The sequence below is a fragment of the Panthera uncia genome, assembly GCF_023721935.1.
Source record: "Panthera uncia isolate 11264 chromosome B3 unlocalized genomic scaffold, Puncia_PCG_1.0 HiC_scaffold_1, whole genome shotgun sequence".
In the NCBI taxonomy this organism is placed as follows: Eukaryota; Metazoa; Chordata; class Mammalia; order Carnivora; family Felidae; genus Panthera; species Panthera uncia.
This window is the reverse complement of record NW_026057582.1, coordinates 24,272,816-24,290,192: the sequence shown is the minus strand read 5'-3', so window position 1 is coordinate 24,290,192 and position 17,377 is coordinate 24,272,816. Positions and strand designations below refer to the sequence as shown.

General features: G+C 39.5%; 1 protein-coding gene across 1 annotated transcript in view; it reads right to left on the bottom strand.

Annotated features, from left to right (window-relative positions):
- Nucleotides 1–17,377, bottom strand: part of SPTLC2 (serine palmitoyltransferase long chain base subunit 2) — a 107,769-nt gene that overhangs the window by 73,188 nt on the left and 17,204 nt on the right. Inside the window, exon 2 of the mRNA XM_049612408.1 lies at nt 6,540–6,734. Within this exon, the coding sequence (XP_049468365.1) occupies nt 6,540–6,734 (195 nt within the window). The remainder of the gene's footprint in view (nt 1–6,539; nt 6,735–17,377) is intronic.

Genomic DNA, 17,377 nt, shown 5'->3' with positions numbered 1-17,377 from the left:
CTCCTGAAGATAAGGGGCAAACCAAATAAAAAGAAAACTATACTACAGTTAGCAAACTGTTGAACTTCTAGCCCCGAGATCTGGACTTGGTGTCAATCTAAATTAATCTGTTAAAGAAGCTAATTAGAAACATGCAAAGCTTAAGCCTTATTGTGTAAGATTTTTATTGCTAAAAAAGACTTCATAAAATTTTATAATTAACCTTCTATGACATTGGACTATAAAGTAACTAATAAGTAAGCCTCACAGTAGATAAAATCTTAAATAAAGCTGAGCAGAGTCAGAAAGTACTCTCTGGAATGTGCAGTACCCGATACCATCTCTTTCACAATTGCCCTAACATTTACATTTCCTTGAGAAAATATCCATAAATAATGTGTCTATCATAATTGGAAATTTACTACTTAAATAATGTATCCTTTTTGATAGTCTCTTCTTCCAACAAGAATACTAAGTGAATGAAAACTGGAACAAAGACATCCAAATTCTAATTTGGGACTTTCCCTTGGCTGTCATTCACCATGCATTTATTTCCCAAAGTAGGATTGGGGGAGCAGGGGGAGTTGTTTCCAATCTTTGTCCATTCACATCAAATAGGGTAAACAGTACCAACTCTTCTTGATCTCATTTCTTTAAACCCTTTCTAAATACTGCACATTAATGTTAAAGGTATTAATTCAAACACCTGAGAGAAATACTCCATCACAGACAAATTTTTATTAGAAGAAAGAGCACTATTTTTGTTTTACTATATAAACATCAGAAAATGCTTAAGACAGTCTGGTCCCATTTATTGGAAGGGTTACCAAACCCAAAATGGTTGCAGGCTCAAGTGAAGTAGAGCTCTGGGCAGCCAGGGTGTGGCTGGGAGGGCAGAGACTGTCAAGATCAAGGAGCTCACCACTCCTCATTGTTCCGATGAGACAACACCTCAGTCCCTGAGACAGGAACAGACTTACACAGAGTGACAGGAAAGTTGCCACAGTGAGGGATGTTACAGACCAAAAGCTGGTGGGACAGAACGGCAGAAGAGAGGGACTCCTGGCCAGGGTGGAAGCTTGACTACAGTTAGAAGGTTCGGTGAAAAGAACTGAAAGGCCACTAACCAAATTCCCTGCAGCTTAGCAATGAAGCAAGAATGGGGACGGAACAGGGTAACTATTCAGGGTTCCAGTTTAGGCAACAAGAGTGTCTGTTCCCAAAAATATCTCCTACAGTTTAAATATTCTAGGACAGGGTTAAAATAGAGGACTTATCTCTTCCTTCCTTCCTTCCTTCCTTCCTTCCTTCCTTCCTTCCTTTCCTTCCTTCCTTCCTTCCAATGCCTTTTGCTGAATACTTCTGCCAGACTCGGGATATATTAAAAAACAAGACAGTTCTCTCCGCAAACTACAATACCCCCACTACTCCTACCCTGCCCCTCCCCCAGCCTGTCCCCCATCCCCACTCCACATCCTCACCCTCTTCTTCCTCCTCCTTCTTAGTCACTGTGAAATGACTTTAGTCAGGCCAACCTAATACTTGTTTGCTCAGTCACTGAACAAACGTTTACTGAGCTGTCCTTTCCAGGCACTAAGGTAGGCATTAGGAATAAAAATGAGTAAGACACAACCTTTACACTCCTAAGGACCTCTTAGTGGAGTGGAGCGGCACACAAATGAAGTTATAATACAATATAACAAGTACTCTAAAGGGATACTTGCTCAGACAAAAAATACTTAACTGGCAGGTGAGTGGCAATGGTAAAGTACAAACAGCCTTCATGCGCTGTTTGAACTTGATGTTCATGAGTTTGAGCCTCACGTCGGGCTCTGTGCTTGGAGCCTGCTTCAGATTCTGCGTCTCCCTCTCTCTGTTCCTCCCCCACTCGTGCTCTGTCTCTCTCTCTCAAAAATAAATAAAACATTAAAATAATAATAATAATAAAATTAAATTTAAAAAAGCTACACTGTTGCTCCAAACAAAAAAGCCCAAAAGGTGACGGGGAAACTTTTGCAAACCTACTAATGTCACTAGTGCACAAGGATAAGGTGGTAATCTACTACCAAACTCTTTGAAAAGGTTTATCTGGGATACAGCTTGGTACTAGTGAGAAATCCCTAGAGTAAATACAAATAGATGACTTCTATACAGTGGAATATGATTCAGCAATAAAAAGAAATGAATATGAAGCATACTACAACATGGATGACCCTCAAAAAACATTACGCCAAGTAAAGAAGGCAGACACAAATAATCACACATTGTATAATCCCATTCATATGAAACATCTAGAAACAGAAAGTAGATCAGTGGTTGCCTAGGGTGATAAGGGGGAGTAATAAGTGACTGCTAACAGCTATGGGGTTTCTTTTTCAGATGATAAAAATGTTCTAAAACTAGATTATGGTGCTGGCTGCTCACTTCTGAAAATACATTTGACCCTTGAACAACAGGGGTTTGAACTCTGCAGGTCCATCTACACGCAGATTTTTTTCTAATAAATACAGTATGGTATTATAAATGTATTTTCTCTTCCTTATAATTTTCTTCATATTTTTTCTCTAGCTTACTTTATTTTAAGAATACAGTATATAAGGGGCACCTGGCTGGCTCAGTTGGTGGAGCAGGTAATCTTGGTCTCAGGGTTGTAAATTCAAGCCCCACCTTGGATGTAGAGATTACTTAAAAAAGAAAATAAAAGGTGGGGGTGCCTGGGTGGCTCAGTCAGTTGAGTGTCCCAGTCACTTGAATGTCCGTCCGACTGTTGGATTTGGCTCAGGTCATCATCTCATGGTTCTTGAGTTCAAGCCTGCATTGGGCTCTGCACTGCCGCTTGGGATCCTCTTTCTTTCTCTTGCTCTCTGCCCCTCCCCTGCTGGTACTCTGTCTCAAAATAAATAAATAAACTTAAAAAAAAAAAAAAAAAAAAAGAATACAGTATGTGATACATATAACTTACAAAATATGTGTTAATCAACTGTTTATGCTATCAGCAAAACTTCAGGTCAACTGAAGAGTATTAGTTAAGTTTTGGGGGAGTCAAAAGTATACATAAATTTTCAACTGCATGTGGGGGGTGCCGGCACCCCTAACCTCCACATTTTTCAAGGGTCAACTGTAATGCTAAAATTAACTGAATTATATGTTTTAAACAGGTGACCTTTATGGTATATAAATTTTATCTCAATGAGGCTATTTAAAAAAAAATAGATGACTGCTGTCCGGGGCTCCACACACACCACAAAACAATGAAAAGTAGAGCTCTTTGTAAGTCCACAGAACTAAAAAAGACAAACCAACTGATAATCCCTCAGCTTAATACATCAAGCAACTATACATTAATAGTTTCCAAAGATACTGCTACAATGGCAACCATCAGAATATTCTTAGTAAACTACTTTTTGAGGAAGGTCAAGAATAAAATACTTCCAGGAATTTCTATTAATCTATTTCAAATAATTTTCTTCTTTTGTATCTTGAAAATTAAACATATCAGGATGTGGATAAATAATGTCCCTTCCCAATATCCTATCCTTTCCATTTTTGAATATTTGATCATAAACAAACCGTAGAGGCAAAAATTAAGTTTGGTAAGTTGTATGGGAACTACCTACCATGATCTGATCCTTAAATTTCTTAGGTATTTCTTGTCTAGATACTGGAATGTTTTAAATTCAACCTTTTGCTATATCTAATCACATACATGTTTCTAGAGGACTAGTAGCTTCATCTCACATAAAAAAGAAACAGACTATAGACTGGGAAAAACAACACTCTCCTCCAAAATAACACTAATAGGAGAGGATCAAGCAGTAAAGAATTCAAAGAATTTTTTTTTTTTTTTTACAATTTACATAGAATAGAACAAAGTCATGCTAACTCATTAGTTGGGGCCATGGGATTCAGTTCTACCCAAAGCAACACATAAAGAACTAGCATAAATAGTTAAAATGGGCTCTCTTTTATAATAGAATGGGGAAGAAAGTAAGGAGGCAGTTATAAACACCATTCACTCAGTGAAATGAGGAAGTGGCAACATTAGATTTGCATTTTATGATCCCAAGCACTTTCCCTCACTTCTTCCAATGTAACACTTAAAACTCTGCATATCCCTCTCACTACATCTAATCCAGTATCCGAAAATAAACATGCTCTACCATAGGGCTGAATGATCTTCCTTTCCCTCTAAAAGCTAAACTTTGATAAGAAAATGGCAGAATTCAGGGCGCCTGGGTGGCTCAGTCGGTTAAGTGTCCGACTTCAGCTCAGGTCATGATCTCACGGTTCGTGAGTTAGAACCCCACCTTGGGTTCTGTGCTGACAGCTGAGGGCCTGGAGCCTGCTTCGGATTCTGTGTCTCCCTCTCTCTGCTCCTCCCCTGCTCACACTGTCTTTCTCTCAAAAATAAATAAAGATTAAAAAAAGAAAGAAAGAAAAGAAAATGGCAGAATTCAACTGTTTTAACTGTTAATGTTATCTACTGTGAAAATCCTATTGAAAGAATTCAAACAAATTAGTACAGTCCTCTAAACCGTAGAAGCAAATGTCCCCCCTCTGTCCCACATATTTCCTATTACTTCCTCCTACAATTATTTCCTGATTAATTCAATGCTAGTCAGCTATTTTTTTGTTCTACATCTGCATACAATTCAGACACTATTTATGTGTATAGTGCTTTGCAAAGACCCGTTAAATCTGAAGAGTTTATGTTTCCTCAACAGAATTAGAAACTACTTAATAAAATCTATGTGTTCTGACTCCTTAACACAAAGGTCAAGTACACACAGGCAGCCCCAATACTCAAGAGTAAATTCACCCTCTGGAAACACAGAACAAGTTCAAAACGTGATGTACTCTTTTACAAAGTAATTCTGATGCAACCCCATTCATTCTTTATCACACCATGACACAACACCAGCTATGCAAACTCTCCGGCCACTCCTCTGCTCAAAAACTGCCCAGACTCCTCACTGCCCAAAGTTCCTAGCTTGACATTCAAACCACAATCTCTCATACAGCCAAAACCCAGCTGCTCCCAAACATTCCTCATACCCTTGCCCACCCCATCCCCTCAGCCTGGAATACTCTCCACATCAAAACCAGTACCCCCGCACCCACCTCTACATGTTAGTTAGTAGGGCTTTGAAGTATGTCCACACTAGGAGAGGTCCCTGTAGACAAAGACTTTTGAATGTGGCTATGTGAATCAAACGTTAGCTCCCATCAGTGACAACCACCATCAACTCAGTCTAATAGGAAGATACTGGCCCATAAATAAGTAACAGCAATACCATACAACGAGTTTTGCCTACTGGACCAAACTTCTGAACGCAGGGCTTTGCTTGCATTAGGTATTCAAGAAATAACTTCTTGATGAAGTGAACTGTAGGCATTTCAGCACAATGAAGGATGGCCAACTTGTGGTTCTGGTGCTGGGGAGGATGCAGAATGACTGACGTGACAGTGAAGACAGCCTGGGTTCTGGGTTCTCTCAGGACCAGAATCCTCAATTCCATACAGACTGGTTTTGGCTTTCTAGCAGTTGATGAGGTCCCTTCTTTGCCCACATTTCTGGATGCCCCCGTCCCTCCCCCCACAGGACCACCATCCATGCCCAGTGTCTAATGGCTCCTCTCTCAGTGGTGACCTTGCTGCCACAACATCCGCCTCTCTCCTCTAAAACCCCACAAAAGTGAGAAGTATGATGGACCAAAAAAATCTAATTTCTGAAGCCCTTCTATAATCTATCTCTAATCTAAATCTAATCTATCTATCTGATCTATCTCTAATCTAAATATTCCTTGGGTTAGAGGACAACCTCTGCATACTTCACATGCCAAGAACAAACAAGTTTGTTTTTAGAAACACCAGGCATTTTTCACCCTAATTTGGCTGATTTTTGAGAATAGGCAATACATGTGTACTGTACAGAAATCTAGAGGTGCAAAGGAGTATAGAGAGAAAAGTGAAGTGAGGTCTTTCCTCCCAGAGACGACCATTATCTCTGTTTACAATTACTCAAACAAGATTGTTTTTCTACCATGAACAGAGCTCAACCACATTCTGTTTACAGACTTGTTTGGGGAGAGGAGCTGATCTGTGAGCCAAACATCTATGTACAATGTGTCTATGAGAAAACACATCATGAGTTCTCCAGAACTACATCTTCTGAGACGAATGGAGCCACAACTTGGGATACAGCACAGTACCATGAACAGACAGAACATGGCTTCTGGCACTTCACAGACCTGTGTCTGTGTACAAGCTCTGACACAAAGTGTCTTAGGAAATGTTATTTAACTTGTGAATTTTAGCTTTCTCATCCATCAAACAGGAATAAATTCTTGTGAAGACTAAATTAGAAATATCTTAAAGACCTTGATTTCTCCATGCCTTAACCTTGTTTTCCACTTCCTTTGTGAAATGCTTTCATTTAACTTCATCTGGAATATTTTTATTTTAACATGTCCCCAGATCTCTAAAGAAATAATGAGTGAAAATACCAAGATCTCTATAAAAGGCTTCCATTTATAGAATCAAAGACTCTTAACAATTACCTGTTGTTCTTTTCTTTCTGTTGCATGATGACACTTTTCAATTCTCCAATGCCTCAAGAAATCTCGGAGATATCCAAAGAGAGTGAGTACACCATACCCCACATAAGTAAGCACAGCGACCAGCATCGGTGTTTCTTCAAAAGCTTCATTAAACGGTTTTTTGTAAAGTCCTCCATTTTGTGTAACATGATGGACCTAAAAGGGAGTTTAAAAATGTTTATTTCAATCCCAGTAAGAAAAAGATTAAGCTCTAAGTCCTTACAGATTTGCATAACTTCAGAATTCTCTACTAGTAAAAATAAATCCACTAAGATCTAAGCAGGGCATAATTTTTTTCAACAGAAATATTGTAAGTTATATATACTTTAGATAAACAGCAAACAAAGAAAAACAGAGGGAGAAGGAAGTGCCCAAGAACAATGCTTAATGCTCATTTCTATCATTATTTGATTTTATGAAATAGATCCTAAAATGCTATGGTTGGAGCATGTATAATTTCCTTTGTTCTAATAAAGCAAATTAAAAAATAAATCAACAAAGAAAAAGCCTGTCCTGAAAAATAGTATGTTAACTTACAAATGAAGCAGTCAAAGTAAATCAGTCCTAGAATAAACTATTTATAATGTTTTGCTGCTGTATAGTCTTAAAGCCACCAGCCATAGTATTCCAAGTAATGACCAGTACTAGGTTCCTATGGGAAACACGTGGTTTATTAACAGCCTTTGTTGTGGTAACACAAATAAATTATGCACAAAAGTAAAATGCTTACGTAAGAGTGGTCCAGCACTGTACAGAAGTAGAAAGTGAAATGCAACACAAGGGAAAAACATTTAAGAATGGTCAGCAACTGTCATGAAATCATTCTGACCCCTTCATCTTCACCTAAGTACCCATTTCCACTCTAAGATTATCCCTGGTTTAATCCTTTGGGACACTTGAATTTTAATATAAAATACCAAGCTACTGTACTTTTGATCTCATACCTCAAAGCTTTTTACTTTTTGGTCAATCTTTTTTTTTTTTTTTTTTTAATTTTCTTTTAATGTTTGTTTATTTTTGAGACAGACAGAGACAGCGTATGAGCAGGGAAGGGGCACAAGAGAGGGAGACACAGAATCTGAAGCAGGCTCCAGGCTCTGAGCTGTCAGCACAGAGCCTGACTCGGGGCTTGAACCACGAACCGTGAGATCATGACCTGAGCCGAAGTCAGATGCTTAACCGGCTGAGCCACCCAGGCACCCCACTTTTTGGTCAATCTTAATGGAAATCTTGTTTTATAGAAAAATCTCATCAGAGGAGTTTGTGTGTTAACTTTTTTTTAAAAAGTTTATTTATTTTGACAGAGAGAGAACGCTTGAGCTCACAAACCAAACCGTGAGATCATGACCCAAGCTGAAATCAAGAGTCATACACTAAACTGCCTGAGCCACCCAGGCACCCCTGTGTGTTAACTTTAATCTTAACTATGAAACAGCCAATTACAGTGAGAATGGTCATTCACAATTTATCAGGAACACATTTTCAATTGAGTACTGTACTAGAGTTATGAAAAGTCCCAAAGGAATAAAAGATTCTTTCTTGGCCTCTCAGGCAACTTGACCCAAGGGTTAAATATATTTTAGAATATTTCATACCGATAATATTAATTTGGGGAAGCTATCTGAATGCTGCAAGCTAGAACAGCTGGAAAATAAAAACTTGTTCTTAACAAAGGAACGGCATTCAAATAGGCATGATACTTAGAATCTGATGGTACTGCTTCAATTTGATGGCCTAAAGAAACTTGTGAAAACTAATTGTAAAACTGATATAGATCTTCATCAATCTCTTCCCCAAAGGGGTAGAAGTTTGTGTGGATGTTCACTACTGAAAGTTTTACGCAGGAGCAAGGCTGCAATGTGTTTAGAATAGAATAGCTAGAAATGAGCCAATAACTGAAGACAGGAGATTGTTTAAAAATTAATATAACATATAAACAAGTTATAAACTGGGCAAAGCAGGGGCACCTGGGTGGCTTAGTCAGTTGAGCGTCCTACTCTTGCTTTCAGCTCAGGTCCTCTTCTCAAAGTTGTGAGATGGAGCCCCACACTGGGCTCAGAGGTGATAGCTCAGAGCCTACTTGGGAGTTTTTTCTCTCCCTCTCTCTCTGCCCCTTCCCCATTCACGCGTTCTCTCTCTCTCTCAAGATAAATAAACATTTTTAAAAACCTGGACAGGAGCACCTGGGTGGCTCAGTCAGTTAAGCGTCCAACTAGGTTTCAGCTCAGGTCATGATCTCACAGTTCCACGAGTTCAAGCCTCGCATGGAGCTCTGCACTGACAGTGCAGGGCCTGCTTGGGATTCTGTCTCCCTCTCTCCCTCTCATGTTGTCTCCGTCTCTCTCAAAATAAATAAACTTAAAACTTTTTTAAGCTGGACAAATCAAAAACACTTAAAACACAACAAAAATAAAATAATATTCTGATCATCTCTTTTAAAAACTGTATCTAGGGCACGTGGGTGCCTCAGTTGGTTAAGGGTCTGACTTCAGCTCAGGTCATGATCTCATCATGGTTCACAAGTTCAAGCTCTGCATCAGGCTCTCTGCTGTCAGCACAGAGTCTGCTTCGGATCCTCTGTCCCTCTCTTTCTCTCTGCCCCTGACTGGCTTGTGCGCGCTCTCTCTCTCTCTCTCTCTCTCTCTCTCAAAAATAAACATAAAAATAAATAAATAAATAATAAATAAAATATAAAAAATAAAAAACTATATCTAAAAGAACACTGTATTTAATACCAGTACCCAACTCTTAACTCTGAAATTGTTTAAACTATTTTCTCGCAATAGAACATACTAGTAAAAAGACAGCTTTCAGAGCTCCTAAGTAACAAATGTGTGGCAGGTGTGTATGTCAGGAATGCTGTGAGTGTATCTCTTTAAAAGATACCCGCCTTGATTTGAGACACACCCAAACCAGCACTACCCACAGTGTATTCATACTGTTGGCTGGACTGTCTAGGAAGTAGTAAGTTAAATCATTAGTTTGCTTTTAAATATTGTAATTATAATCACAGTGTCACTTTAATTGCATTTTAAGGAACTGAGATTCAACTAAGTAACTCTTGGAAAACAGCCTCAGTCAAATCACTGGGGGTCACTCTGGGGGTGCCTAGGTGGCTCAGTCAGTTGAGTGTTCAACTTCAGCTCAGGTCATGATCTCAAAGTTCGTGAGCCCCTCATGGGCCTCGCTGCTGTCAGCGCGGACCCCGCTTGGGATCCTCTGTCTCCACCCCACCTCTGCCCCACTCCCACTCTCTCAAAAAAAAAAAAAAAAATACAGGTCACTCTGATCATTCAGGATCAGAATGTACAGGCCAACTGGTATGCAAACCTCTGATAAAGGTGACAAAGTCTTAGAACTCAGAGAGAAGAAAATCAATTCAACTACTGATGCTAAATTTTCTTATTGACATGATTCAAATAAAAATGATAGTATTACTATCTTATACATGTATAATGTTCCATAAAGGAAAGCACCAGGCTTATTTTGCTCATTATTGCACATCTAGCACTCAGGATAGTATTTATTAAGAGCTAACAAATAGTAAGTACTAAGCAATGTTTCCTTTTATTACTATTAGTATTAGAGAAAGCGGTACCTTACAAGTGTTTGTTGAATGAATGAAAATACACATTATGCTCTTTGCTCTTTCAACAATAAGTACCCTGTAATAGAAGGGTTTAAACAAGTTACAGTGATTGCACAATTAACATTAGGACATTTCTCGAAACGACATCTAATACCTTTTAGTCTCAACTAGACTGGAGATCAAATCCATGCTAAAGAAAACATGGGCTACAAACTTTTCCAGTGTGTTTTAGTCTCTGGATTCACCAGGCAAGAGGACTCTTAAAAGGCTTTCATTCATTCTAATGAGAATTACACTGTCGACAAGGCAATCAAGAAAAATACTAGCTTATCACTACCTCCAGGTTAAAAAAACAGTTACTAGTCTGCTCACATTAAGCAGACAAGGTTGTGACAGTGTTAGTACTATTAATCGAGGGAAGATTTAAGTACTACAACGACTACTAAGATGTTTGCCTGAACAGTAACATTTTTTTCCAAGAAAAGGCAAAAGAAGAAAAATTTTTTCCAGTTGAGATCATAAGCATATCATCATAAAACACATTACAGGACAAGGGGAGGGGGGAAAAAATCAAACTAATAAGCCATACTGTTCACATGCCTGTAGGCTGTCAGCCATATTTATTAAACTGCTGCCACTCTTAACCAAAGCAATACTGGAAAGGAATAATCACGATAAACCATAAACATAATATGTATGCACTAAAATCATCTGGAAGGAGACACAAGAAATTGGAGTGGGAAGAGAGCATACTTCCTACTTATAACCCTCCGAACCGATGTGATTTTTTCATTTTTAACAAAGAGTACACATTACTGAATTTTTATGTATCATTTTGTTTTAAAAATGTTTACACCAGGGGCACCTGGGTGGTTCAGTCAGTTAGGCATCCGACTTTGGCTCAGGTCATGATCTCCCAGTCTGTGAGTTCGAGCCCCACGTCAGGCTCTGTGCTGACAGCTCAGAGCCTGGAGCCTGCTTTGGATTCAGTGTCTGCCTGCCTCTCTGCCCCTCCCCTGTTCATGCTCTGTGTGTGTGTCTCTCTCTCCCTCAAAAATAAATAAACATTAAAATTAAAAAAAAAAAAGTTTACACTGAATTTTTCTCACTGATTTTATGCACTATTAATAAAAACAGAATTAATAAAAGCAACATATGCCTTTCATCATAACCTTGGGTCTCTATAGCGTCTCTAGAGAATTCTCATCTTCTTGCTGGCTCTCAGACCGCAAATGCTGATGAGTATACACAAATCCACACGTCAGTTCCAAACTTTCCCCAGAACTCCAAATTTACACTTCCACGCACCACCAAGTTCCACTTGGACATCCCAACTCAGCAAGTCCAAGGCTGAACTCTCACCCTCTTAACTCCTCCCTTAATGCAAACCGGAATCTCCTCCTGAACCACCCACCTCGTTGACAGCATCACCACCCAGTCTACCCAGTCTCCCAAGTTTGGAGTCATCTTTAGCACCACCTCATTTTCTAACTTCATTCTAGAACCAGTAATGCATTTTTGTGCCTTAGTTCAAGACCTTCTTTTGGGGCACAATGACATTTTAAGGAGGCTGGAAATGTTCTACAATTTGAGAGAGGTACTGGAGACACAGTATACACACAGGTTAAAAAAGTCAGGGAGCAGGATATACTTTATGCACTTACCAGACGTATGTTACTCCTCAATTTTAAAAAGCCCTCAGTGCCTCTTCCTTTGGTGGACTATTGCAATGCCCTCCTCTTCCCATCTGGTCTCCCTGCCACCAACACCCTCCACACATGCCAGTTATCCTTCTAGTCACACCAAACTTCTTGCTGCAGTCTTTCCAACAAAGATCCTCTCCTAGAGGGACTGCAAGTCTTCTAATAGCAATAAGGCAATAAATAATATCCAATGTGAACAGTCAAGAAGCAGTAACAGAAGCACGTTGCAATGTGGAGGTCAATGCCAAAAAGAAGATGGAGAAAAGGGTAGGAGAGAGCAGGAGACTGCTGTATATTTCAAAACAAGCCTTGTGGAACCATCTGATGCTTGAAACTATGTGCTACAGGCTGTTAGGAATTCTTAGATCCTAGAGGACTGGACCATAGGGTTATTTGGCTGTGTCCATGTGCTATTTTCAAGACAAGAAAAGAATAACTCCAAAGACAATTCAGAGACCATCGGGTTCCCTCCTCAGTTTCAAAGGTGGCAAGGAGGGACCATCACTTCAGATCCAATAGGCAACCTACTTAAAAAGGGGTGGTGGGAGGACGGCGCCTCTCAGTTGGTTAAGTGTCTGACTCTTGATCTCAGCTCAGGTCTTAATCTCAGAGTTGAGTTCACGCTCTGTGCTGGGCATAAAGTCTACTTAAAGAAAAAGAAAAAAAAAAAAAAAAGATTCACTAGGTGACTGCCTCCAAAAGGCAGCCTGAAGCATAAGAGGTAGAGGAAAGTGACCCCCCCACCCCCACCCCAGTGGGTCCAGGGGGCATAGCATCAAACCAAGGAGGATTTTTCTTGAGCCTTAAAAATCTCATGGAATCTGCCTTGCTAAATTTTGGACTTGGTTCAGACCCATTACTCCTTTCTTCATTCTGATTTCTCCCTTTTGGAACAGGAATGTCTATCCTCTGTGTCCCACCATAGCATTTTGGAAGCACATAATTTACATGGCTTTACAAGCTCACAGCTGAAGATGATTGTCTCAGGATAAATTGTGTCTTGAGTTTCACCCATATCAGATGTAGATGATATTTAGATGAGACTTTGGATTATAGACTTTAGAATTGATGCTGGAATGAGTTAAGACTTTTGAGGCTGTTGGGGCAGAATGAATGTATTTCGCATGCAAGAACATGATTTTAGAGGGGTCATAGGCAGACTGTTATAGGCTGAATGTTTGTCTCCCCTCTTTCCCACCTCATTTATATACTGAAGCTCTAAGCCTCCAGTGTGATAGAATTTCAAAGTGGGGCCTCTGGGAGATAATTAGGTTTGTATTAGGTCATGAGGGTGGGACCCCATGATGTGATTATGTCCTTGTAAGTATTGGAAGCAGAGATCTCCACTGAAGAATGACCCTGTGAATGCACGATGAGAAAGCAGCCATCTACAAGCCAGGAAAAGGGCCCTCACCAAGAACTGAATGTGCCAGCAACTTGATCTTGAAATTCCTGAACCATGACAAATATCTATTGTTTTCTGATTTTTTTTTTTAATTTTTCAGAGAGAGACAGAGTGTGAGCGGGGGAGGAGCAGAGAGAGAGGGAGACAGAATCCAAAGCAGGCTCCAGGCTCTGAGCTGATAGCTCAGAGCCTGACGCAGGGACCGAACCCACGGACTGCGAGATCATGACCTGAGCCGAAGTCGGACACCCAACCGACTAAGCCACCTAGGCGCCCTGACAAATATCTATTGTTTAAGATAGATATGGTATCCATAAACCTATGGTATTTTGTTACAGGTGCCCACACTGATTAAGAAAAAAGTAAGGGCAGATAATATACAGAACTTACTTTCAATTGGCTCAGGAAAAAATAATTGTGTTTGTGTGTGTGTGTGTGTGATGTGTAGAGAGAATGATGGAGAATTTTCTTTAAGAACCATTGGTGAGTCAGTTGCAGTTATGATGTACCTCTATAATTCATCATGTCTCTCTTAAAAACAAAGATATTCTCTTACATAACTACAGAATAATTACCAATCAGGAAACCGATAGGGTACTATACTAATAGCTAGTCTACAGACTTTATTTAAATTTTGCCAGTTTTCCTAATAACGTCTTTATAGCAAAAGAGTCTTTGATAATGTGCTGCATTCTGGCTTTTCAGTTTCAGAAAAGGAAAAAGTAAGTTTTGATTACAGGGTAAACTGACTTACAAGGAATGATCCTGAGCAGAGGTTTTGAGAATCCCATGAAAGAACACAAGATAACTACGTAATGATACAAAATGGGGAAGCAATTATTGGGAAACAAAAGCAAGTATATTCATACATTTGACATGAATACAAAACCATACAAGCATGATTTTATAAGCAAATAGATAATATCCCCACTGAATGTGACAGCACGATGACAGAACCTGCCCACCTGGCAGACATTTTGGAACATTACAAAAGGGGCACCTGGGTGGCTCAGTCGGTTAAGCGTCCGACTTCGGCTCAGGTCATGATCTCTCAGTCTGTGAGTTCGAGCTCCGTGTCGGGCTCTGTGCTGACAGCTCAGAGCCTGGAGCCTGTTTCAGATTCTGTGTCTCCCTCTCTCTGACCCTCCCCCGTTCATGCTCTGTCTCTCTCTGTCTCAAAAATAAATAAACATAAAAAAAAAAAAAAAAAAAAAAAAAAGAAATCAATGTCCACTATGAACACCTATTATTCTTTGGCAACCAAAGGACTGTTATCATTCTTTTCTGCTAAATGAACCCTGTTTACTTCCAGTGGTATACTCTGTTGTTCCTTAAAAAGTTCTACTGAAATGGCCCTTTCTTGGAATCCTACTGAAATGTACTATCCTCTCCCTACCGCATACCACACATACTAACGAAAATAGTTTGGAGCTTTGCACTGGTCACACAAGCTATTCCACACTCTGAACATATATTTCCAGAAGTGTCCTCCTTTTTTCAGCAAGGAAATTTTGAAAAGTAGGGAGTCCACATTTTTTTTTTTTTTTAAATCAGGATAAATTCCCTCATTTGTGTCAATAGCATCCCCATATGGAATGACTGAAAAGTGCTTCCAAAGCTAGCTGTAAAGCAAACATATTTTGACATTACTGTTTTCCTGCCTCAAAAATGGAGACCCCCAAGTATGTATGCACGGGAGCGTTTTCAGTTAGTTCAGTGGCATCCTGTGCACGCGGGCAGCGAGGCTCTGCCCCGGAGTTACCGTTCTCACCTGCCGCCCACGTCTCCTCTGTAGCGTTTCCCAGTCTCCAGGTCAGCGTGTCACGGCATCACAGACCCGCGTAACAGGAGAGCGGAGTACCAGGGTGGCTCTGCCACAGGTGACTGCACCTTCATCTCGGCTCTCTTCCACCTCTGACACGTTCTGGGCCTGTGGCACCACACCCTCCGCTCTGGCTGTGTGGTGGACGCCGACTGAGAGGCAGCCTGGTTCGCATGCCTTTGCCTTCTCTGCGAATAATCTCGGATTATTCTGGTGGTCGCCTCTGTGCGACACGATCACGTTCCTTCCTCGGTCCTGACTGACACGGGGATAGGCTCCTGTGCCACAATGAACCTAACAACACTCTCTCACGGGGATTTAAAATTTCCATGGAGAGAGTTTGTCCTTAAGTAGAATAGTATCTGTATTATATACTCTCCATCAGAGTTAACATATCTGAAAACTTTTACAAATTTTTAGTTTTAACAAGTATTTCTTGAACGTTTGCATATTTTCAATAAAATTTAAAGTGGGCATATGTAGTGTTTCTCTTGTAAAGTCAGCATACATTACATACAATTTTACATGCAAAATACTGGAATTGGAAAAACACCATACTTGGAAAGCACTAAACCAACACATTAAAGTATAAAGAAAATAATCTCCTGAAGCTCTACAACCCAGAGATAACCACTGTAACATTTTCATGTATATTCTGCTAGATAGGTAGGTAGGTAGATAGATACACACACACACAAATATATATATATAATATATAATTTATATATTATTTATATATTATATATATATAATATATATTATATATATATATATATATGTAATAGGGAGGGTGTACAGTTTTATGTAAAAGAAATTGCTTAATGTCATTAATATATTCTATCACCAGTAAGACAAACATCATTCTTTTAAGGGGTACAAAAATTTCCCAGTATGAATATATAGTGTAATTTATTTAACCAATCCCTGTGCATAATGTTTACACTTCCCCAATATTTTCAATATGTCAACACTTTGTATATCTTCTCACACTTTTGAGTTTTTCATAGGGATAAATTCCTGGAAATGAGATTGCCCACTCAAAAAGTATATATGTGGGACGCGTGGGTGGCTCAATTGGTTGAGCGTCCGACTCTTAATTTTGGCTCAGGTCATGATCTCAAGGTCAGGGGATCCTGTCCCACGTGGGGCACAGACCGCTTGAGATTCTCTCTCTCCCTCTCTCTCTGCCACTCTCCCGTGTGTGCTTGCGCTTTCTCTCTTAAGAAAAAGAGGGAGGTGCATGGGTGGCTCACTGGGTTAAGCTTCTGATTTCAGCTCAGGTCATGATCTTATGGTTCATGGGTTCAAGCCCCACATCAGACTCTGTGCTGATAGCTCAGAGCCTGGAGCCTGGTTCAGATTCTGTGTCTCCCCCTCTCTCTCCCTCTCCCCCGCTCATGTTCTACCTCTTTCTCTCAAAAATGAGTAAACATTAAAAAAATGTATATGTATGTATGTGTATATATATGATTCTGATCAGAATATCATTTTAAAATGAATTTAAAGGAAGCTGTAGAAATATTTTTTAAGCTTTCTGATTTCTAAAGTGCAATTGACTGCAATTTAAGTGATCCAAACCGTATCTTTAAATGAGTAAAACTACTATCTCAAAATATAATGTAACACAGAATCATCTTGGGTTCCCAAAATGCATTGGTGAAAATGTGATACAAATGTCACTTTCCTCACCTGATCTTTAAGTCAGAGAGTTTCAGGTACACAGTCCTACCTTCTGAGTGTTTTTGTTTTTTCTTCTCTCTCTCTCCCTTCCTCTCTTCCTCATGCTTTCTTTCCTGACACATTGATTCTAAAATTCATGTGCAAAAGCAAAGGACCAGGAAGAGCCAAAGCAGTTTTGAAGAGAAATTAGGTAGGAGGAATCACCTTTATTAGATAATAAGACTTGCATAAACCTATAGTGATATTGGCAGTATGATTTTGATGGAACAAAATAGAAAACCCAGAAAGAGCACACTATGAATATGAAATTTGATTGATAATGATGGTGGCATTTCAAATCAGTGGGGAATGGACTAGTGCTGAGAGAGGTGATTTTCTGTATAGAAAAAGAAGGAAAAAAAAAATCCCCACCTCACACCAATCTGTAAAATCAATTCCAGGTTGTTAGATACTCAAATATGAAAATTATATATATATATAACTCTAGCACAGAGGAGAAAATATTTATGACCTTAAAGTATAGAGTGACTTTCCTAAAACTACCAAAGCACAAATTATAAAATAAAGGTTGATAAGTTCGATCGCTTAAAACCTTTACAG